This window comes from Neophocaena asiaeorientalis, unplaced genomic scaffold, assembly GCF_003031525.2.
Source record: "Neophocaena asiaeorientalis asiaeorientalis breed wild unplaced genomic scaffold, Neophocaena_asiaeorientalis_V1.1 scaffold32, whole genome shotgun sequence".
Taxonomy (NCBI): Eukaryota; Metazoa; Chordata; class Mammalia; order Artiodactyla; family Phocoenidae; genus Neophocaena; species Neophocaena asiaeorientalis.
The window spans coordinates 4,888,928-4,914,871 of NW_020185327.1; the positions used below are offsets into that span (position 1 = coordinate 4,888,928).

General features: G+C 35.4%; 1 protein-coding gene across 1 annotated transcript in view; it reads right to left on the reverse strand.

Annotated features, from left to right (window-relative positions):
- DPP10 (dipeptidyl peptidase like 10) overlaps window positions 1-25,944 on the reverse strand; it is a 638,912-nt gene that overhangs the window by 292,988 nt on the left and 319,980 nt on the right. The window contains exon 5 of the mRNA XM_024734508.1: window positions 15,250-15,324. Within this exon, the coding sequence (XP_024590276.1) occupies window positions 15,250-15,324 (75 nt within the window). The remainder of the gene's footprint in view (window positions 1-15,249; window positions 15,325-25,944) is intronic.

The window sequence follows — 25,944 nt, forward strand, 5'->3', positions numbered from 1 at the left end:
CAAATAACTGTATTTTTCATACCACCAGTAAATACACAAATAGTTTTGTCAATTATAAGGAAGAGTAAGTGAGCATGCATATCACTATTTTGGTCTCATGATATTGAATTTGCAAATAAAGTTATTAATAAAATGCCCTCCTCCCAGAATGTGTTATTATGCATGACAGGCATATGTATTAAGTGAAATTCAACCGCAAAAAATAAAAATCTGCTCCTCAATTCCATTTAGAGGGAAAAGCAATAACGACAAAGTGATAACCCTATATTGAAAACTGTTAATGTTTTTGCATTTGGGATATTATAGGCAGAAACATTTTTCTATTTGAAAAGAAAAGCGATTAAATCATTGTCAATCAGCCAATATTCATAAATGTGAGTACAAAATTACAGGTGCAGAAACTAGTTTAAGGTGAAAAATTAATGTGAAAAGCTTTGATTATTAAATTTATCTCTTTTATGAAGATCAAATTTCACATCAATACCACTGGCTTTTCATCATCTCTGTAAAGTGTCTCTTATTTTTTGAGACAGGGTCTAGAAAGGCTGTTAAGCAGAAGAAGCAGGGAACAGGTCCTCTCTCCCCGAGTGGCGAATGTTTGTCCCGCTCCTTGTGGAGTCATTCACTTATTCAAGAAAGAAATGACAACAATGCACAGCTGCATGGAACTTGGTATTGGGGATGTCACATCAATTAAGGCCTTGTTAGAGCCTTAAATGATCTCAAAGGCACAAGAGGAGAAAAATGTGTAAAAATGTAAATTGGACATAATTCAGTACAGATAAATAAGATTCAGTATGATTATGCAACATTTAGTTATGTTTCAGGTACACTGGATTAAATCTTCTATATAAACAAAAAATGTGCTCTTAAAAATGAAGTCTCAGTTTTTTGACAGTGACTGTTGGTCATTTTCTGGCTGAGTTCTTTTAAAAATGCACGGTCTCATTACTCTAGTTACATTCTCTGCTCCCTCTTTATTCAGAAATGCTCGGGTCCTTTCCATTTGGCTAAATTAAGAGTCTCCTTATACCACACACTATCTTTGAGCTGGTTAATTTACTAACACACAATCTTTACCATTTTTTTTCTTTTTTAAATAGGCAACATAAAAGCAATTACAAGTGAATTAGCGTAAACTCCATTTAGGAATCATAACCTTGTCGTCTCTTGGTATAATCAGAAAACACTACATCTAAATTTCTTTCCATGTGTACATTTTTTCTTTTACTTGAAGTTTGCTATTTCTAGTAAGAATTACTGTTATATTTTTCTGAAAAGTTGTCCTATGTTTGATCTTTTTCAAACTAGATATGAGTAAATAAAGCAAAGTAGACTGCTTTTGACATTCTTTCTATAAATGTTGACATTTATAGAAAGAAAATTTCAGGACTATATATTCTGCAAGACTTCAAACTTGACATATTAGTAGGAGAGTCACACAACTCTTTCTTCCTGTGTTTATGCTATGATGTATTTTAGAGGGGAAACTGCTGTCTTTCTTGGATTAATGAAAGACTGAAATTTAACTATTCCAACACAGTTCACCTGTGCAAGTTTCCTTTACACAGTGCCTATAATGGAGCGTTATCCATCCACCATTTGTAAATTTCTAAAGAAAGTAGGCCCCTGTATCATTGAACAAGTAACTGTTAGAGCGGCCTTCTTTATGCTGAGCCAAATCTGTTTTCCTGTTGCCATTTGTTTTTATCGGCCTTAGTTTTACACTAAGAAATACATCTGACTTCTATTCTCTTTGACAGCCCTGCAACACTCAAGATATCTATTATTATCCCTGTCTTTTGCCAAGTTTTCTCTGTGCATAGCTACATATCTAATTCCTTCATTACAGTTTCTAAGTCTTTGAGAATTATGATTGTCTCCTTCCATATGGTCTCCAGTTGGGTACAGCATCCCAGGTGCTTTCCAACTGGCACTTAAAACATTGGGATATTTACCTCCTGTGTTCTAGAGCAGCACTGAGCAAGAGAAATATAATGCAAGTACTATATAAGTAAGTTTCATTTTTATAGCCCTATTAATAAAAAAGAGAAAAATGTTTAAAAATTACTAATACATTGTATTTAGTCCAATATATACAAAAATGTTGTTTTATCATATCTTGAATATGACCTATTATTAATGTTTTACTTTTTTTTTTTTTTAACTAAGCCTTCAAAATCTGGAGTGTGTATTTTGCACTTACAGCACACCTCAACTTAGACTAATTGCATTTCAAGTGCTCATTCAGCCCATGTGGCCAGTGGCTACAGTATTGGACAGTACAGTTCTAGGCAGTTTAATTTTATTAACTCATCTTGAAAAATACATTGATGTTTTTAAAGTTCATGGGAGAGTCTAAGTCCATACTGAGTTTACGATCAATAAAAGTACCTAAGTTGGGATACCGATTACTCTTTTCATCCTATATTTTAAGAACCAGATTTTTAAATAAAACACATGCCTAAATTCATTCTAACCATTAATAAATTTAACGTTGTTGACTTGGGCTAGCATTCCCGCCTCTAGATTATCTGTAATCTTGATTCTGTAGCCTACTAAATCAACTCTCATTCTAAACTTTTTTTTTTTTTTCATTCTAAACTTTTATCTGCATTTTTTTATCTATTTAAATCTTGTTTAATCATATTGAATAGGAAAGAACAATAACAATAATACAGGCCTGTGATACATTGATAGAGATGCTCACACATAATATTAATTAATCATAACTCTCTTGGTAGTTAGCCAGCTTCAAAGCCACCTGACTTCACCAGCATTCAGCATGTAATCTCCACTAATGCTACAGTGAGTTCATGATGAACTGTCCAAAACCTTCATTCAATTTGATTTCTTCCTATCGGGATCTGTGACACATAATTATTCTCATCTCCTTATTTTCATGTCCTTGTATACTCCCCTCCTACTTGGAATCACAGCTGACCCTGTGTGGCCAACAGAATATAGTGGTAATGGAGGCTTATGTGGTCCAAGCTAGATCCAAAAAGGCATTGCAGACTCCACCTTGCTCCCTTGGATCACTCATTCTGGGAGAGGCCAGCTACCCTGCCATGAGGACATCAAGTAACCCCTGGAGTGGTCCACATGGAGAAACACTGAGCTGTCAGCCAACAGCCAGTATTAACTTCCAGCCATGTGAATGAGCCACCTTGGAAGCAGATCCTCCGTCCCGTCAAGTCTTCCGATGACTGCAGCCCCAAACAACATCTGACAGCAATCACAAACGAGAATGCAAGTGGCAATGTCATAGCAGAGCCCTTCCAGAAGGCACAAGATCCACGATGATAATAAATTACTGTTTTATGCCACAAAGTTTTGTAGTAATTATATAACATTAGATTACTTGAACAAGATCGGAATGCTTAGTATGACAATGTTTTGCTAATATATTATTTCTCAAAGTATTCTAATAAGTTTGTCTATAAATGGAAACAAGATATATGTATCTATGACAAAAACAAGACTTGGATGAGATAAATCAACATATTGTTAGTGGTGTTCTCTAAAAGAGGTAAATACAAGCATTATTATCATCTTTTTCATGGTTTTCAGTGTTTGCAAATTTTCTATACTAAACATATTATTTTCAAAATCAAAATAAAACAAATGCTATGTGGTTGAATTACTGATACACTGATAAATACAATAACAGCTACTACAAAAAGGAAAAGTTGTAAATTCTATCTGCCTAAACTCAGGGTCCCTCCCTTCCTTCCTTCCTTCCTTCCTTTCTTTCTTTTTTTCCTCTGAGGATTCTTCTGCTTTAACCAAGGAAAAAAATCCAAAATTGATGTGAATATTTTTTTCATGCCTTATTATCTCTCTTTAGAAAGGAGGAGGTTAACTAGAAAGGTCATTTAGCAGCAGTAGCTACAATGGGACCAAGAAGGTGTGTTCTATGGGCACTGGAAGGCAGGAGGCTCTCAAGGTGAACTCCAAGTCCCATATATTTGAGTACAGTCACTTTCCTAGGCTGTGATTTCCTGAGTTTATTATTAATAGGATTATTTGAAATATTAGTGCTCCCCAAGTGCATGAATCTTAATAGCTTAGATAATTCCATGACCAGATCATGTACTCCCACAGACTTCTTAAATATTTGTCTGTAATTGTAAAGCACTGAAGTACTAAGGCTCAGAATTTAATTAGATAATTCACTAGAGAAGAGTTACTTTTTTAGGCAATAGTGCATGCAGGATTCATGGTACAGTGAATTACATCTTAGTTAAAATAGAAATTTATCATAAAGAAGGTCTTGTCTACAGAGCTACAGACTAGTAGAAACATAAACTGAAGTGAATGCATCTAACTCTAGAGAATAACAAGACCACTCTTCTGCAGAGCATCGACTTTGGAGAACAGACATCAACACAGTAACTGTAGCATACGTATAATTGATTTATTCCTTCTGTTAGACACGGTTGAAAAGATTCATTCGGTTTTGCTTTTCTTTTTAGAAAGAGCTTATTCTCATGAAAATTCATGTTCTAATTATTCCTAAACAACAGTAAATGCAATTAAAGTTTCTGACCCCAAACATAAGACATAATAAGGATGTTGGCAATGTAAATAGTTAATTTAGCTATTTATTAGTTTATTTAATATGCATTGTTAATCCAAACAGTAAGAAAACTATAAATATTAGTTTAAAGTGTTTTTTTTAAATACTTGTTTCTACTTATTTCGTTTGTCTTAAGTACATATTAATACATATATTACACTATTGACTTTTCAAAGATGGCTTAAAATGCAATTGTTAAATAATTCAAATGGACTAATAATGTTAAGTATATTGGAATAATACATAAAATAAACTTGATTTAAATGGTTAAAACTATTTATGATTTCACATAGCTCAGAATAAAGGAAAAAATAACTTTGATATTGGAAATGTCAAATACTAGATGACAATTCTTAAGCACAAATATCCTGATAATCGAGATTTCATAAAATCTAGACTGCATTATGTTTTGGAATACTTTTTTCTTCCTCAGGAATATTTTCAAATTAATGGTATCAAAGTGCAACCCACAGTTATTGAGTTGGCTATTTTTGAGAAACAACTTCTAAGAAGCAAATAGAAAGTTAAAATGCATAACCAGTAAGTCTGGATGAATATAATAAATGCTACCTGAGTACTGCAAATAATTATATGCAATACTAGTTCCATTTGTCTTCTAATTACTTAATTAGAATACAGTTGATATAATTGCAAATTAATGGGAAAAGAATTATGCCAGATTACAGAATAAATCTATGGAGATATGTAATAACTTTCAGAAAATGGCAGGGGCTTTGGAGCTAGAAAGATGGGATTGAGTCCGAGCTCTGCAACTGGGAAGTGCGACCCTAAGTAAGTAAGTTAGCATCTCTAAGCTTCCCACCTTTGTAAAATAAGGAGCAAGGATCTGGGCACGTTTAAATTGATGGACTTCCCATATAAGAGACACTATTTGAATACTCAACAAAAGTTTGTTCCCTCTACTAAAATCCATTTTTGAAACAGGCACCAAAAAAGCTGCAGGGTAATAGATAGAAAAGGGAGTGATCAGAGAAAATAATCCAACACGAAAAAGCTATATTGTTCAGGTATATATTTTTTATAGTCCAATTGGCAGTCAAATGGATAAACAATGATATTTGCAGTGGAATGCTATAATAGTAGGGAAAATGAACAAGGTACTATCCAACTATTGAACAATATGGATATATTCCACAAACACCGTTGAGTAAAAGGAGACATACACAAAACAGCACACACTGTATGAATATATATATGTAGGAAAACAGAAAAAAATAATCTAAGCTGTTAAAAGCTTGAACAGTGGCCTCCCTTGAGGTGGGTAGTGACTGGAAAGGAGCACAGTAATATTTTGCTTCTCGATCTGGGTGATAGTTACAGAGATATGCTCAGTTGTAAAACTTCATCAGACTATCCTCACGGTATGTGCGTGCTCCTGTATGCATGCTACACTTCAACAAAACATTTAAGTATGGATAATTTGAATATAAACTCACCTATTTTCTCCATCTTCCATGCATTCCTCACTAGGTCACATCTAATTATAATATGACAGATTAAGCATCAACCTTGAAGAGTAAATGAGGCCAGACCAATGGCCAAGGTCAGAAAGGAACAGCTGAACATTAAATCCAGGATTAAATTATTTTGAAATACTAAAGAGAAAATGGTAGACTCTCTTTTTTAAATGATATTTTCTCTAAATCACTGCCATATACATGGTTAAGTTCTAGCTACTTAGGTCTTTTCCCAAGTAGAGCTCTTGAATTTGAAGGAATCATTTCCTCTGAAGAGGTGGCTCTCAATCTTGAGCTATATCAGAATCACCTGGAGGGCTTGTTACCCACAGATCTTGGGTCCATCTCCAGGGTTCCTGTTTCATTGGGTCTGGGCAGAGCCCAAGAATTTACATTGCTAATAATTCTCAGGAGATCCTGGTGCTGCTATTCTGGGACCATATATTGAGAACTATTGTTCCAGAAAAAAAAAAAAGTTTCAATCTTGAGTCATATTATGCAAATTTATTATGCAAAGGAATCTCCTTTGTCTCTATATTTTCATTAATAAAATAACATCAACTGCTATAAAGAGAAATGGTAAGGAATGAAGATGTACAGGTACAGTCTTTGGCACCAAGTAGGTGCAGTATTAAAAAGCAGGTATTTTCATCTTTATTTCTTGTCTTTCCCTTGTCTGAAGTCTGAAAAGTCTTCAATAGGTGGAAGAGAGCAGTTCACTTAAATTCAGTGGACTGTAAGCCTGGCTGACATTACAGTCTCCTGGGGAGCTTTTAAAACTCCAGTGTTTGGGCTATATCCCAAAACAATTAAATCAGGATTTCTGCAGGGTTGAACTCAACTCTCCAGGTGATTCTGATGTGCAGACAAGATTGATAATCACTGTTTTAGTTTCACAAACATTGACTAAGTGTTTACTATACACCGTTGACTGCAGAAAACCCTGTGGGCATTAAAAGGAATAAAGCAAAGTTCTTGACTTTAAGGGTCTTATAGTTTAGTCAAGGAGATGTACACATAAATGGTCGTGTTCAATGCAATGACAGAAATATTGAGAGGTAAGTATGTACCACATGCCATAAAGGCATAGAGAAGGGCAACTGACCCTTGCCTGGCACTTCAAGGAAAAGTTTGGTGGAGGTTCTTGTTTATTAATTCATAAATTATGTTTCTATTTATTCTTTTTTTTTTTTTTTGAGTAACACTGTGTCAGGCATTGTATTAGACACAATTATAGTTGTGATAAATTCTACAGTGGGGAGAGAGAGTACCATGAAACTTGTAATAGGGAAATATGACCAAATCAGCCTTGATTTGGAACAGCCAAATGGAACAGCCTTGATGTTTAAGGCACGTATGCTTGAGTTGGCATCTAAAGAATAAGTAAAAATTATCAATATGAGGAAAGGGGTAGGAACTTGTTCCAGGCAGAAGAGTAGTGAAAGCCCGATGATGGGAGGGGCATGGTGTTTCGAAGAACTGAAGGAAATCCCAGAAGTGCTGAGAACAGGTTGGGGGTGGTTTGTGGAAGGTGAGGCTAAAACGGCAGGCAGGGCCTTGTAGGCTATTATGACTTCTTTATCCCAAGAAGCCTTAGGAAGGTTTTAAACAGTGGATGACAATCAGATTTTTTTTTTAAAGATCAGCTTAGATTGAGTGTGGGAAACTGATTAAAAGGAAGAGGAGTGATTGAAGGGAACCTGGGCTATGACATTCCTTCCAACAAGAGATGACTTAAACACACTATCCCCCCATTTTTATAAATTGAAATATATTTTGACCTATATCATTGTATAAGTTTAATGTGTACATGTTCATTTATATATTGTAATATGACTGCCACTGTAGCAATAATTAGCATCTCTATCACGTTACAGAATTACACTTTCTTTTTAGGTATTTGCAATAATTTTTAGTCTCAGCAAGTTTGATGATTCTCATACAGTACTGTTGTCTATATTCACTGTACCGTGCATTACAATTTCTAGGGCTTGTTTACTACTCCTTGTAAGTCTGTCCCCTAAAATAACATCTGTCCTGTTCCCCCACCCGCCATCCCCTGGTAACCACCATTTTATTCTGTTTTAACAAGTTGGTGTTTTTTAAATTCTACACATAAGTGATACCATACAGTACTTGTCTTTCTCTCCAGGCTCTTCATTCTTCTGTACCCCATCCTTCAGACAAGGACACAGATGTGAGAAACCAGGCAGGTTTCCTGTTGAGTTATTGCAGAGTAATCAGTGTCCATAATGACAGCCATGAGCCAAGGAGAAAAGTATTTCCTGAGTTCTCTTTCCTTGGTCTAATAATGCAGAAAATATACCATTTATTTTAGAAATATTTCTCTCAAATATTGTTACATCCTAAAACATAGTTGGCTAAACTCAACAATCTGGATATATGAGGTGAAATTTATTTTGGTTTTGTTTATTTATTTTCCCTTTGATTATGCAAGTTTAGTATCTTCTTTTAAAAAAAGAGGAAAGGGCTTCCCTGGTGGCGCAGTGGTTGGGAGTCCGTCTCCCGATGCAGGGGACACGGGTTTGTGCCCCGGTCCGGGAGGATCCCGCGTGCCGCGGAGCGGCTGGTCCCGTGAGCCATGGCCGCTGAGCCTGCGCGTTCGGAGCCTGTGCTCCGCAACGGGGGAGGCCGCATCAGTGGGAGGCCCGCGTCCCACAAAAAAAAAAAAAAAAAAAAAAAAACCAAAACACAACTAAGGGGTGAAATCGTTGAAAACATCGCTTCACCCATAAAAAAGAGGAAAATGATCAATCTGATTTCCTGCTCCTTTCTCCAGTATTTCTGGGACATCACCTGGAGGTTTTTAAGTTTGCTTTGCTTTGGTGTCAGCTTCTGTGTAAGCAGGGTCACCAAGTGATATGGGTCTGACAGTTCCTGCAATTGTGACAAGTAGTCTGGGCATAAAAAAACAAACTATCAGGAAGCTTCCCGGCCGCAAGTAAAAGCACTTCAGCAGGGGCAGCCAGGCTTAAGCTCTACCATTGCCAGTAGACTTCTCCTTTTGCAGCAAACGGAATAAATATCACTCTTACAGTCTTAAGGATCGCAAGGTCACCCCAAAGTGCCCCTGCAGCATTCTCTACCTTCCTACAGGAAGACTCATCTTTCCTTCCAATCATAAACGATCTTTTCTCCCTGTTTCCCCCATTTATCTGTTAAGAGTCTTACAGGAGAATATCATTTACCTTGATCCGTCCACAGATTCCTATAGACAACAGGCACAAAACATTCTCAAATTCTGTGGAGCAGAAGAACAACCTAGGAACCATGCTATAGGCCCAAAATATGAGAAACGTTAATCTGGCCAGAAAAAGAAAAGCAGCTTCTCACTTTGTTCAAATTACCTTTTTGATGTTGTAGAACACAAATAATTTGCATGGGGGAAATAGTCTTCATATTAATCATATTAGAATTAATTAATAGTTGTACATCTCAACAGAAAAGATTCAGCCTAAGTTCAATAAAAATGACATTGATACAAAAATGAATATTATTTTGTCTTCTTTGCAAAGGACTAAAAAATTATTGGCTTACAGTTTCCATGATCTATTTAGCATGCAACTCCTGATACAGAATCTTCAAAAACTGTCCATAAACCTATATTAGTAATCGTAATTGCTTTATGACTACGGATACAGTTAGTCCCTACATAAGAACCTTCAAGCTGTGAACTTTCAAAGATGCTAACATGCATTCCCATGTCCAATCACGTTAAGTTAGTTCATGTGTCTGGTGTACACTGTCGTGTGCGTGCATCCTCTACAAGTGGTTGTGCTTTTGTGTGCTTTACTGTACAGTACTGTATAGAGTACAGTAGTACAGTATCTTTATTTTAAGCCCAGGATGTCTGGAAGCAGGCGTAAAAGCAGTGGTGATGCAGGTGGTACTGCTAAGAAGCAGCAGGAATTGGAGGCCCAGAGAAAAGACGAAGAGAGACGAGGAAGAAGTAACTGAAGAACCGAAGAGATTCAGGACGCAGGAAATGGCAAGGGGATTTTCTTTATTTGAGGAGGCACTGTGAGTTTTTGAGGCACAGGACCCGAATGTAGAACGGTACATGAAGGATGCAGCAGCCGTTGAGAATACAATCCAGTGCTACCCTGTCATCTATGACGAGAAAAAAAGAGCTACCACCCAGACATCACTGGATCGTTTTTCCAAGAGCGTAGATAGAAGTGAATCCAGCAAGGAACCAGAACCTGTGCCATCAGTGTCAGGCGTGAGTGACATTGCAGCCTGCCCTCTGTCTCCTATCGCTGACGATCCTTCAGCTCTACCATCTCCCACCTCCTCTCCCTCCTCCTGTCAGTAACTCTTCTTGCCTGTTCACTTGATGCCAGCCCCTGGATGCCAGCTGTTGTACTGCTGTATTTTTCAAGGTACTGTGCTGTAAGATTAAAAATGTTCTCTTTATTTTTGGTGTTTGTTTTTTATGTATTATTTGTGTGAAAAGTATTATAAACCTATTACAGTACAGTATTATATAGCCGATTGTGTTAGTTGGGTACCTAGGCTAACTTTGTTGGACTTATGAACAAATTGGACTCTTGGAACGGAACTCGTTCATATGTAGGGAACTTACTGTACTAAAATTGCAGATCATTGTAGTGTTTGTTAAAATAGTATAGTTGACATGCAAAAAGCTAAGAAAAAAATAAAAATAAAGCTAAGAAAAAGGTCAGAATCATACTCTTCATAGCTTAGACACGATGATGATGCCAACTTAAGCTCTGAATAAAGCATTTCAACATTGGTAACCCACAGATTAGTGTGATTCAACATTGGTAGCCCACAGGTTACACACAGAAGAACTCAGTTGTTGACCTAAAAGACACTTCCTAAATTTGGCCTACACTAAATTATTGACATTTGATTCAAATCGAGAATATCAGTAGGGAAATAAAACTAAATTAGCTCTCCCCAGCAAGCTCCTCTGACTCCAAAATAACAGGGCTAGATCCTGTATAGTGGCTCTTGCACAGAATCCCAGAGGCAGGATTATTATCACATGACCAGGAAATTTTTCAGGACAGTAAATTTGAGTAAGTTTGAGAAGCATTCATATTTCTTCCCTCTTCATTATAGTCATGGGGAAACTGAGGACAGGTATGGCATGCATGAAACAGTTTATTGTGTCGGGTGGTTTTCCAATAATACATCAAAAATGTCCCTTCGGAGTCTTGCCCTTCCGAAGACTGGGCATGATTACATTCACTCATATGAACGATAGGTCTTTTTATTACTATGATCATTAGAAAGAGAGTTTTTGATCACTTGTCACCATAAACAATTGCAACTAAAATAGAATGAATGTTTACGCATAAAATATAAAAAAAAAAATACAAGTTTATATTTATCATATTGGTGGGCATTTCTCTAAGCCTAGAACAAAAATAAACACAACAAAGTGAAAGATAAAAATTCACAAAATTCAAAATTCCTCCAAGTCAAAAAATAATTCAAGCCAAAAAATCAGTGATATATTTAAAGAAAGGACAATGAAACTAATGATTGAATTATACACATAGATGTTTAAAAAAATACTAAGACTACAAAAGATAAATGAATGGAGTAAACAAATGTTATTCACAATAAAAGTAAAAAAAAAAACCTGAGAATAATAGTCAAATTGGTATTTAAATACATATTAAAATATATGTGTATCTTTATAGTATTTATATGGATACAAACATATGGATATATATTGAGCATATTTAATTTTATATATGAATATATAAATATACTCAAGGGACTACAGTCAAGAAACCATGCCTAAGGAGACTGATCTGCTTGATTAAAATGCTGGGCTGTAATGCATAAAAATTTGGGGGGCCTTGAGTATACTTCACATAGGATGAATATGAAATATTTGGGGACTATGTTAGTCAGCCTCTAAGATGGTCTCCCCAAATCCTCACCCTCTGGTAGCCCCCTCCAACACTGAATTAGAGCTGACTTGTGTGACAAAAAAATATACATACATGGTGAAAATAACAGGTTACTTCCAAAGAGAGATCAGGCAAGGCACTGAAATCTCTATCTTTACCTTCTGTGCTACTCACTCTGGGATATTCCAAGTACCATGTTATGAGGACACTCAAGTAGCACTGTAGAGAGTTTCATGTGGAGAAACCTGAGGCCTCATGACATCAGCAAGCACCAATTACCCACCCATGTGAGAGAGCTACCTTGGAAGTCTATCCTCCAGCCTCAGTCAAGCTGTCAGATGACTGCAGCCCCAGCTGATACCTGATTGCAACGTCATTAAAGCCAGAACCTCCCACTTAAGCCAATCCCAAATTCCTGATACACACAAACTGTGAACAACAGCAATTTTTTTTTTTTAAGTCACTAAGTTTGGGGTGATTTATTACATAGTAATATAACACCAATACTTATTGTGTGTATGTGTGTGGGGGGGGTTGTGTATGCATTCAACTAGTAGTTAGGTTATATATAATCTATCAATTTAATAATTACTCTGTTTTTTCATCTTTATTGGACTATAGTTGCTTTACAATGTTGTGTTAGTTTCTGCTGTACTACAAAGTGAATCAGCTATGCATATACATATATCCCTCCCTCTTTAGCCTCCCTCCCACCCTCCCTATCCCACCCCTCTAGGTCTTCATAAAGCACTGAGCTGATCTCCCTGTGCTATGCAGCAGCTTCCCACTAGCTATCTATTTTACACATGGTAGTGTATATATGTCAATGTAACAGGCTATGTATTGCCTCAGGGCAGTATAAACCAACAAAACCATTTTGGAATGGTTTTTCAATATATAACAGGAACCTTAAAATGTTTTTAAGGCTATCTCAAACAATAAAAAGTAATAATTCAAAATATATCAACAACCTAAATATAAGAACTGAAACTACAAAACTCTTAGAAAAAAACATAAGGGTACAACTTCATGACCTTGAATTTGGCAATGTATTCTTAGATATGGTACCAAAAGCATGAGTAACAAGAGACAAAAATAGATAAATCATACTTCATCAGAATTTTTAAAATTTATGCACCAAAGGACATTATCAAAAAAGTGAAAAAGCAATCTACTGAGTGGAAGAAAATATTTGCAAATCATATATTTGATAAGGGTCTTCTATCCAGAATATCTAAACAGCTCTCAAACTCAACTACAAAAAGAAAAAAAAACAACAACTGCAATGGACTTGAATAGACATTTCTCCAAAGAAGAAACACAGAAGGCCAACAAATCCAGAATATCTAAACAGCTCTCAAACTCAACTACAAAAAGAAAAAAAAAAAAACAACTGCAATGGACTTGAATAGACATTTCTCCAAAGAAGAAACACAGAAGGCCAACAAACATATGAAAATATGCTTAACATCATTAGTCTAATTAGGGATGTATACACTAAAACCACAATGAGATATCAATTCATATACATTTGAATAGCTACAATAAGAAGAATGGAAAATAACAACTGTTGGTGAGGATACAGAGAAACTGAAACACTTGCACATTGCCCGTGGGAATGTAAAATGGTGCAGCCGTTTTAGAAAGTGATTTGGTGGTTTCTCAAAAAGATAAACGTAGAATTATCACATTACGCAGCAATTCCACACCTCAATATTTATCTCCAAAGTTGAAAACAGGTACTCAAAAAAAATGCTTGTGCACAAATGTTTACAACAACTATTCATAACAGCCAAAAGGCGGAAAAAACCCCAGTATCCTTCAATGGATAAATGAATAAATGTAGTACATACATACAGTGAAATAGTATTCAACTGTAAAAAAGGAATGAAGTACTGATACATATTATAATGTGGATAAATCTAAAAAGCATTATACTAAGTGAAAGAAGCCAGACAACAGTCATATACTGGATGATTCCATTTATGTAAAATATCCAAAATAAGAGAAGACTTCATGGAACTAGCAGAAGGATAGACACATAGATCAATGAAACAGAATAAAACAAACTGTAGCTACTGAAACCTGATTTTTTGTAAAGTTTATTATCATTTTAATATAGCAGTCATTTTAAGTTAAAACTCTTTAGATAAATTTTGTTTTAAAAACTTGAGGATGCTGTAATAGTTTGGTTATAAAGCTCAAGCACTTTTCCAACTCTTACGTGTTTTTCAAAATCCCAACGAGTAGAGAGAACACAGAACAAAGGTAAAGGAAAAGGGCCAAGATTTATAACAGGAAAAAGATGTCTTTGATTACAGCCTCCCAGCCTTTTGTAGTGTAAATTAATTATTTTAAATAAGAAATATAAACTTGTCTAAAAATATAACACATGTATATTTCAAAAGACTAAAACCATCAAGTAGAAGGTCCTTTGAATAGTAAAATTTCATGTGCTCGAAGGGTTTCAATGCATTATATGAGGCTTCCTGCTTTGTCTATAAATTTTTATTGTCTGCCTTAAAGCACACAAAACATTCTTGAATAATTTTCAAAATCATTTATTTTCTACAGAAGCTAATCTGCTGAATTGCCTTTTCAACATTTACTTTGCTTTTTAACAGTGCAAATTATATCTGAGTAAAAATACTCCACAACCATACATATTGCTCTAATTGTGCTATAGAGCTGACATGGAATAATGAAATACTAATTGCAGTTAGAACACTTTATTTGTTCAGAATTGATTCCTTGCCTTGCCCCACTTTTAGAAATTTCTACAACCACGAGGCTTATGCTCAAACACCAACAAAGAATCCTTTGACCATAAACTGGATCAATGTTTTCACCAGCTCTTCCCACAATACATACCGCAGCTCAGGCACAGCCATTAGGAAACCCCTTAATCTACATATATATACAACACAAGTAGATATTAAGGCTTATCCTGGAATTGTCAAAAGCCCCCATTTTTTGGATTTGCTAAGCTCTGCCACACTCTCCTCCAAAAGCGATGAACTTGGACCAGTACAGGCACCCAGCAGATTGCTCCAGTTATTTGCTAGCTGGATGTGGAAGAAAGGACATTGTTGCCAAAACTCTCTTGTGCAATATTGGTTATCAGTATTCACCTGCACCTACTGGATACGTCAAATTTTCTCTAGTTGAGTAGATGACCAAGGAAAACTATGAACTCTCACTTGAATGCAACACAACTATGAACCCACTTGAATGCAACACACAATGAAAAATTTTTCTTCAAAGATCACTCCTTTACCTGTTTGACATCATATGCCAGAAGAACACATTTTAAATCTGGTGAAACTGAATGTCTTGATGCTTTGAAGGTTACCTAGAAATAAAAAGAAACAATTATTTTAAAGAGCTTAATAACGGAAAGATTGACATGCATTTGGATATGTAAGTATAAAAAAAGATGTCCATTCTCCTCGTAACATTGTAAAATAGGCTTTCTCATTCATATTATAAGTATGCACAGGCGTGTACATATGTATGACCTTACAGATGGGTATAGAAACTTGGAGAGGCTATATTAGACACTTCATTAAGAAAAGTTCTGCTAACGTATCTCCCCTACATGTTATCACTTAAAGACTACGTTAATATTTTCATTTATAAGAATAAAAAAGCAAAACATCATTGAACTTAAGTAACCAAAATGCGTTTATATTTGCATGTTGGATTAATCAAAAGGAAAAGAAATAGTGGCATTCTGTGGTGTCATGATTTTCTGTCTCTGCACTTTTGTTTTTTCTCAGGTTGTATATTTATATTTTTAAAAAGACATATGTTAAAGACAAAATCTCCTTAAAGGAAACTCCCAGAGTGAGGCAGATTAAAACACAAATACATAATTGATTATACGCAATATGTATATATGGTATAGAAATATAAACAAATACACTACACATGTTTAATTTTGAGCTTTTTATTTTACCATTGAATAAATCCAATGTTAGAAAGACTTGAACGTAAAGTGAAGGATAAATACACTGAGAGTGGGAAAATGGTTTTATTTGGGAAAGAGATTACATGTAATTTCATATCTAAAGAGAAGGCAAGCAAATTGAGTTGCTGCATCAAAAGCCTACAAAACGCAAACAAAAAAATAAACTGTACATGGATTTTAAGCAAACTAATTTGTATGGTTTTTGCAGAGAAATACAGGTATAAATAATTGTATACATTTTATGTCTGGGCAGTTTCAACAACACTGGTCTCCAAGAAAAACAGAAAAGGGTGAAGTCAAGGTTTTAGTACTTAGAAATTCCCAAAGACAATGGAAAGGATAAGAAACTCAGAAGAACCAATATCTGGCAAAGTTTGCATGGTATAATCAAAAATATATTTGGTCTTTTTCCCTGGTTCCTGGCACAGAGCTTCTAAAATGCTTGGAATTTCCTGAGCGATAGAAGGGTCTTTTGTTAATTAATAACTAGCCCTCTTTGACCACACACAGTTTATGTTAATGAGATGACTCCAGGATTGGGGGTGGGGGGAGTGTGGCAAGACAGCTTCTGGAGAAGAACCAGCCACCTGATTAGAGAGCGAGAACTTTGAACCCTACCTGGAGGTCAGGGAGGGTGGTGGGACTGGAGCTGAAGTTCAAGCATATGGCCGATGATTTAATCAATCGGGCCTAGGTAACAAAACCTCAGTAGAAAACCTCTGAACCATGAGATTTGCAGAAGCTTCCTTGTTAGTAAACATATCAATGTACCTAGAGGGGACATATCCCAACTCCACTGAGACAGAAACTGTACTTAGGACCCTTCTCCATTCACCCTATTTACCTCTTCATCTGGCTTTTCATTTGTATTCTTTATAATAAACCGGTAATCATAAGTATAGTTCTTTCTGTGTCATTCTAGCAAATTATCAAATCTGAAGGGAGATTGTGAGAACCACCAAATCTGTAAACCAAGTCCGATAAAAATGCAAGTAGCCTGGGGTCTCATGACTTGAAGCTGATATCTGAAATGAGAGCAGGCACTGAGTCCTTAACTCGTGGGGTCTTCACTAACTCTGAGTAGTTAGTATCAGAATGAATTGAATTGTAAGTCACCCAGAGAATTGTTGTTGAACTAGCACAGTCTGTTCATTTCTGAGCCAGATATGCAAGAGAATGGAGTACTCTGGGAGAAAATACTTGTACATGGTAACGTTGATTTAGAAGAGGTGTTGCCTACATACATCCATCTTGTACCACCTACTTAGAAGATCAGAATAATCACTGGCAATAATTCACCTCAAGGAATTTGTTTTTCATTTTTTCGAAAAGCCACTTCAATAATAATGAAAATAGCAACAACAAACAACAATCACAACAGTAGGGCTACCATTGATCTATCATCTGTCATAAGCTCTGAAATTGCTTAGAATTCTGTGGTTCTCAATAATTCCCCCACCTCCTGTCCCATGACAAAGCTGTGAGGGAGGTATCTTCATTCTAACCCTTTCTTTTTTTCTCATTAACTTATTGTATTTTGAAACTTGATAGATATTAGCCTGTGTGAGATTTAGGGTGACATATAGAACACAAGGTCCTCTCACTCAGCATTTCACACTGCAGTATCAGGAGGTATACTGTTACACAAGAGGAGGTTTATTGTTATTTAAAAATTGGTTAAAAGGGCAATGCCATCACTCCAGTCCTATGGGAATAAGAAAACTCTAATAATACAGTTCTTAAACTTTTGTCAAGGTCACAGAGAAGTATATATAATGAAAGAATGCAGGAGGAACTCCTTTCATAAACCCTATGCCAACAGGAGATTCTTTCTTTTCTCCTTTCCTCTCTTCCTCCCTTCCTTCCCTCCTTCTTTCCTTCCTCCCTTCCCCTTTCCTCTCTCTTCTCTCTTTCTCTCTCTCTCTTGTTTTAGAGAGCTACCCTGTCTGAAGTCTGAATTATTTAACAAAAATTTCACCCGCCTTGTCCCCATCCGTTCTCACGGAACGTTGCTCAGGCAAATTAACTTGACACGTTCACAGGTGCATCTGAGCCTCTGGTAACAGCATTTTAGTATCTTTTACAGTTCCTACAATTATCCAGTCTGGCACTTTATTGATTATCACTGTACTGCCTTCAGCTTCTGCAGCATACAACCTGGGAAACTTTCCAAATACCTTTTCAAAGGCCCAAGCTGCTGAAACTTCGAACTTCAAGTTGTGCACAGGTGCTGCTGCAAAGAGACTTGCTGATGCTACACGTCTAAGAAACACATCCTTGCCGCTTAGTCAAGGGGCATGGGATGTCTCAGCCAAATCCCTCTTAACCTAAGCCATTAATGTTATCATCTATTGCATCTGTGTGATTAATCCTTCCTAGCAGCCACCGGAGACCCCTTGGTCTACACTGACCCTAATTACAGACATTACTATAGTTCCAGTTGAGTCTCAACTTGATATGGCCTCAAATTAGTGTTTTGGGAAGTCTATTATTGCCAATAATGCTATTATGTTACCTACATCGTTAATCACTTAATTACTATTGTAATAAAAGGAAGCAGAAATATTTTCTACATGTGTTTATCGGTATTATTCAGCAATGATGCTTACTAATGCATTTTTGAACAAAGGGCATTAAAATGCATGAACTCTGCCATCTAGGAACATTCGATTAAAGCCAAGTAAGGTGGGATAAACAGGAAAACAAATACGCAGGTGGTTAACTAAATAAATTAACAAGGGAGACAAGACATTTGATCAGTTGAGAAACAAATGCATGCTTTCAGGGAGCTTGGCAAGATTTTGTAGCACCTCATTTGTATGTATCATTCAACTATACCAAAACTAACTTATTGAACATTCAAAATAAGATGAACACCATGGTAAACACTGAAGGTGCTACAAAGTCGAAAAACAAAGTCACTAGAATCTTTCCCATCTCATATTGGGCAGGATAAGACAAGCACTGTGTTTCTCTACCCCAAATGCCTTAAAAGACTGGATGTGTGGTAGAAGAAAGCAGCTGAGTAAACTGAGGACAAATGGAGCAGTCAGGCTGTCAAAAGGGGGCAGTAGCCCCTCACCTTCAAATAATCATTATCTTATAGGAAATTATATACAGTATTTCTAACTTTCCAATTCTTTTCAAGATAAGCTGGAAATCAAGCTGTTAATTTACAATCTCACGATTCTTAGATTATAGCCCGATACTTTGAAACATAGATGTGTACCAGATTCTGCCTAGGGGCTGCTAGTTTGCTTAATTTTGGTAAAGCAAAAATTGCCATAAGGATAAGGGGGTGGGGGTGGGGTGGAAACAATGCTATGAGATGTAAAAAACAGGTGGTGTATTTTTCATATACTTGGTGGTAATATAAGTGAAAACTTCATGATCCTACGTTTTCCAGTTAAATGAAATTATAGACTGCATTATGAGAACAACCTTTAAAAATGTACAGGTAGTTTTAAAAGATCCCCAGAGAGGTGGGGCTAGCCCCATGGCTTAGTGTTAACATTATACGCGTATTATTATCAACATGAATATGGCAGAGCTAGTCACTGTTTTCATGAATGGTGAAATTTAAAGCCAAGGAAGCAACAGAATCAGATTTGAATTTAGAATGATTCCTCTGGCAGTTGGGTGAGTTAGATCTGATGACATCTTGAGGTCAATGAGATCTGGTAAGAAGCTCTCATGACAATCCAGACAAGCAATGTCAAGAAGTTAAGAAAGATGCAAGGGCATAGGGAGGAGGGTACATCTGCAAGGGAGATTGCTGATAAAAACAAAAGAATTTATTGATTAGATCTGAAGACTAAGAAGAAAGTGTACAAAACAATTTTGGGTTTTCACGTTTTTATCACTGGATAAATGTTGCTACTGCAACCGAACTTGGGAAAAAGCAAAAACCAAGCATATTTTGAGGAAAATTTTAGACACACCAATTTTAGATATGCTATGGTTTTAATTCTAGTGGGATATCCAATAGGGGATATTCAAGCTTTTTGTACATAAGCCTGGAGTTTAAGAGAGATATCTGGGATTTTATGGAGAATTCGATGAAAGTTTACATTCAATGTAAATTCATTCTCATCAGATAAAAGGAGCAAAACCTCTAAAACAACATGTTCTACTATGAGTGGATCAGTAACAATGCAGTTATTATGAGTAATGTTTACGATTACTTTTATAAGTAAACCTGCTCCACCTGCCATAAGTAACTTCACCGCGCCCTGCTCTTTATTCAAGCTGTATTTCTCTCAAATATCATTCTAATTCTCCCTCTTTAAGCCTTCTCTGTCCTTTTCAGTGCAAGTGATTCGCCTGAGTCATATGTATACAATTATATGTGCAGTTCATTTAATCACTGATCACTTCCATTATTGCTCTTTTGGGTTGTTTGGAACCTCAATTTACATCTACTGCCACAGTAATGCCCCTATTAAGAGGTTCCATTGCAATGCTTCATTCTTGTCAGAAACATTTTAACTAGAGGTAAAACTAGACAATGGACTAGACTATTCCAAGATGTCAGATATTGAATATCATGGCAAGAAATCATTAAACACAAACGTAAATGTTAGAAGTGCCAGAACATATAAAATATGCATTTGTATAACTTAAGGCTGAGAAAAGAATGAGCAAGAGGAGAAGAACAAGAGATTGGATTAAAATTAACAAAAGCTGGTAGAAGACTTGGTTGCCTTAAGATTGAGAAATGACAGATGCATAAGAACAGTACAGTTCAGGTGAGTGTTACTCTAGACCTTGTAACATGCTGGTGATAAAAACATGTATAGGCACCTCTATTACAAAGAAAAAAAATTACTGGTCCAAGAACTTGAGTTGGAGAATCCGCTAAGTCTTAAAGTGTAGGTGGGTACATTTTCAACAGATATAGAATGATGAAAACAAGAAAGTAGGTCTTTGAGGACCCTATGGTCTTTTTTTTCCTGCTCCCTCCACCTCACCCAACCAAAATCCTACACACACACACACACACACACACACACACACACACATACACACAAACACACACACCTTATGTTTAATCCATTTGGCTATAATTTCCCTCATTACCTAATCTAATTTTTAGCTTATTGATAACTGACAAAAAATCTTTAGAAAAGTCATCTCTTATTCTAGAAAAATAAAATATTATTTTTTCAAGTATGTGATTAAGTATATATTGTCAATAAGCTTCTTATACAATGCAGTCTATAAATAATCATGAAATGAGCATGAGGAAAGATGTTAAAAAGCCAGTTGACCTTAAGTGGATGGCAGGAGGGAAATGGTTACTATACAATTGATAAAAAAGGAAAAGAAGGTCGAAAGAAGGCAGAAAAGAAGGCAAACCAAATTGCAGTCTATTAAGGGATACCAAAGATGGACTCTCTTTCTCTGTCTGGCTTCAAATGAAAGAAACAAGGAAGAGGCAGAGCGATTGTTTTTTTTTTATCTTGCAGCTCTAAATAAAGCCATGTTTGTTTGTTATAGCCATAACTGTGTTTATATGCAAAGATTTTTTAAAATATCAGACCTTTTATTCTATTTTTTTAATATTCTCTTTTTGTAGCTACCCAATTAATTAGTATAGTGTCTGAATTATATTACTTTGTGATACCTAGGACATCCATGTTGTATAAACATAATAGATCATCTCTAGTTTTTTTCTTGGCACCATGCATTTTATTGATTCTAGAATATTTTATTTAAAAACTCAATGGAGAAAATGCCATGATACAAGTAGGTAGTTTTTAAGACTATTAAATCAGTACTTACTAACTCATGTAGAATGCCTCACATATATCTTTATTGCTCAATAAATGTGAACAGCCAAATTAACATTTTATTGAGTTCGATCACAGCCCATACACTAAAACATTTAAAAAACAATTTTTATTTTTAATAGAAGGTAAAACTAATGGTCTCTGAATTCTGTTAATAACTTTAAAAAACGGGCCAACAAGATGACTTTGAGAAAAATGTCAGTATTTCTGCACTCAAAAATACAACAAATTGGGCTTCCCTGGTGGCGCAGTGGTTGAGAGTCCGCCTGCAGATGCAGGGGACATGGGTTCGTGCCCTGGTCCGGGAAGATCCCGCATGCTGCGGAGCGGCTGGGCCCGTGAGCCATGGCCGCTAAGCCTGCACGTCCGGAGCCTGTGCTCCGCAACAAATCCAACAAATTAGGAAAGCTTAGGCTGGAGAAGGAAGTTAAGGAATATTGTAAAGTGCATACTTACACAAATTATTCCTTTGAAGTTGAGTTACGCTAATCTGATTCTTCAAATTGTCTTAATGTTTTCTAATCACGATACTTCAAACATAATTTATCTTAAATGGTGTTATTACATTCAGGTAAAGAATGTAATGCACTAAATGTAACGCGCTAAAAAATACAGCATATAGAAAGAAATTAAAAGTTATGAAAGTCCAAAAAATATCACATTAGAATTTCTGTATAAGTTTTCCTAATCATGGCCTAATATAATTTGTTCAATACAATGCTTATAAGACAAGTTGACTGGATTTTTCCAGTAGCAAATTACTTAAGTACATTTTTGCAATGATATTCTATCAGATAAATATTAGAGAGAAAACCTAATTAATAGTTACTATTTTAAAACATGATATGGACTTTTCAAGAATTTGTGTCAGTAATGTGATTTTATATTTCTCATAGGCCAGGAAGTGGCTACCAAGAACTTTGAAATTTTCATATTTTTAAAAAGAAGAGAAAATATAATGACCAATATTGCTTCATTAAAAAATTTAACCTGGCTGAATCTTCTTTAAAAATGAGAGAAAAATAGGAAAATACTAGTGCTGTAAAGATTAAATTTTGGTTGACAGGTGATCGATTTTTCTTATAGATCAAAGACCCATTTAAAGTTGGTATGACATCATTAGTTTAGCATTACCATTGATAATCCCAAGGAACAAGAGAGAACATAGGTTAGTAACTAAAAAGAAACTTATTTGTTGATATTTAATAAATTCTGGTATATTCTTCAATAATATCAGGTTAGATATCTACTTTCTTCTCTCTTATTTTTTATTTATTTATTTATTTGCGGTACGTGGGCCTCTCACTGTTGTGGCCTCTCCCATTGCGGAGCACAGGCTCTGGACCCGCAGGCTCAGCGGCCATGGCTCACGGGCCCAGCTGCTCCACGGCACGCGGGATCTTCCTGGACCAGGGCACAAACCCGTGTCCCCTGCATCGGCAGGCGGACTCTCAACCACTGCGCCACCAGGGAAGCCCCTTCTCTCTTATTTTTATCTTTGATAAAACTATTTATATAAAGAGTTTAAATTTATTTGTTGTTTTCATCTTAATGGACCTTGGATGCACAGAATTAGATTAATAACTTCTGTCTCTTGACAGAGTGTCATTTGTAATAAAATATAACATGCCCAGTTAAACTTGAATATCAGATAAACAACAAATATGCTGTAATCTATGAAAATAATGACAAACCATACAATAATGTGAAAATAACCTAAAAGTATGGAATATCCTATAAAAATTAGTGAGCTACAACTAAATGTAAATATGCACGAATCAGTAACAGAATGCTGTGATAAAAGGACATATATGAAGATCATGGACAGCCCGGTTCCTCTAGTAAAAGTTCAAAACCAACTAAATATGTCATTTAGGCAAACATATACATAACCAAACTGAGTTAGACATTCACCAGAAACCCAAGGATACAAAAAAATAATTTCCAGAGCAAATTAGTTTAAATGTTGAGTTGTCATTTACTAAACTTGCACTTTCATGGTCCAAAGCTACAGGTCTTTCTTTATTGTTCACTTTATCAGAAATGTCTATTAATAGATCCTAAGCTCAGTTGAGGAGAACAGCAGTTGTTTGCAACTATGACTGAATAAACTTTTGTGTTCTTTCCCGATGCACATGTGCAACCGCTTTCATATGGTGTATATATCTAGGGAGAAATTGGTGGGTTGTAGGGTGTGTGAATGTTCTACTTCACACAAAATGACAAACTGTTACCCAAAGTAAAAACACAAATTACACTCCTGCTAGCAATGTGTAAGACGTCCTGTTCTCCACATTCTTTCCAGTTCTTGGTAATGTCAGAGTTAAACTTTGCCAGTGGGATAGGTGCAAAATACTATCTCTTTGTTGACTATCATTTTCCTGTTTGTAAATTATGTGAAGCATTTGTTTCTTTGTTTTTCAATGATGTGTTTCTTTTGTGAACAGTGTATTTAAATCTTTTGCTTATTTTTCAATAAAATTGGAGGGTTTTTTTTATATTAATTACACACTAATATTTTCCAGTTAACTAATGCTTTTCACCATGCCTTTATCATTTACCACTTGGTATTCTTTACTATGCTAAAATATCTGTCTGTGTACTCTAATTTTAACATGAGATTATAATAGATACAAGATACAAATAAACAAAAAAATTATAGGATGTGACAATTCAGAGGAAAAATTAAGGGGTACCTTTCTAACACTTTATAGGGCAGATGGTTCTTCTTATATTAAATAGGTATTTAAATTTAAATTTTAAATTTAAATAGGTATTTAAAGCTACATTACATTTACTCACAAATCCTCCCATTGTTCCTCCTTCATTAACGCTCATTATTCATTCCTTCTTCCACCAGTTAATAATAGATACAGGTCTAATAAGACATTTGAAATACAAAAAAAACTTTCACTGGACTTTGCAGATGGTGGTGAATGAATGATTCCAGTGAGATTCAAGCTAAGTAGAAATATGTAAAGATGAAATGCTGCTGCACATGTGTCTCACTTGCAGAGTCCCAATTATAAAAGGTTATGCAAAGGAATTCATAGGAAAAAATGAACCAATTGTCAAGGCACATATGACAAGTTAATGCTCAATCTCATTCATAATTAAATAATTGCAAATCAATATAACAATTAAGTACTATTTTTTCATCAGCCAAATTGATATTAGTTAATATGTTGGCAATATTAGTGATGGCCAGAGTAGGTTAACAGGCAATATCATATACTATTGGTGGATCTGATTAATACAATTTGATACTATTAAATTTCAAATTGACATTTCTTTTGACCCAGCAATAGTACTTCTATGAATTTAGCCTACAAATATGTTTCAAAAATGGTTGCCAAGTGTATTTACAGGAATATAATAGAAATGAATATATGGTAGTGCATTATGCAAGGGAATTCTATGTACTCGTTAAATAATATTAGAGAAAAACAAAAGCATTTATATAAAAAGACCTTCAGGTTATATTATTAATTAGATGAAAAGGGGAGACCATCCATGCTGTTGAAATTAAATACCCACACACACGAGTGCATATATTTTGAAATATATTGTTTATGTACAGATGTAAGAAGACCCACAGACATATTTCTGGAGTCATTTTTGGTGAGCAGAAATATGTACATGGCTACCCTCAAAAAGGAGTACTGAGTGATATGGAGGAAAACTTTTATTTTTATTATATATACATGTATATCAGCACTGTGCAGAAGAACTTCCTATGGTAATGGAAAGGCTTTGTATGAACATCATCTGGTGTGGCAGCCACTGGTTACACTTGGATATTGAATGTTTAAAATGTGGCTGTTGTCACTAAAAGATGGAGTTTTTAATTTTACATGATTTTAAGTAGTTTAAAAATAAATTTAAATAGCCATATGTGGCTAGTGACTGTCATATCAGATAGGTCAATATACTATATATATTTTTTTCCAACCATGTTTTCACTATATTGTTCTTAAACATGTCAATGAGAGAGATTAAGAATAATATTTCTATTTGTAATTATACTACAATTTATAAAATCTCAAATGTTAATATTTAAGGGACATATAAAAATTATGGGACATAACAAATGATAAGAAAGAAGAAAGCCACAGAATTGTAAAAATAGTATTAAACTGAAGGAGAGATTATAAACATAAATGCTTTGCTCCAAATAAAGGGAAGTTACAATGTGAATTTGTTTGTTTGT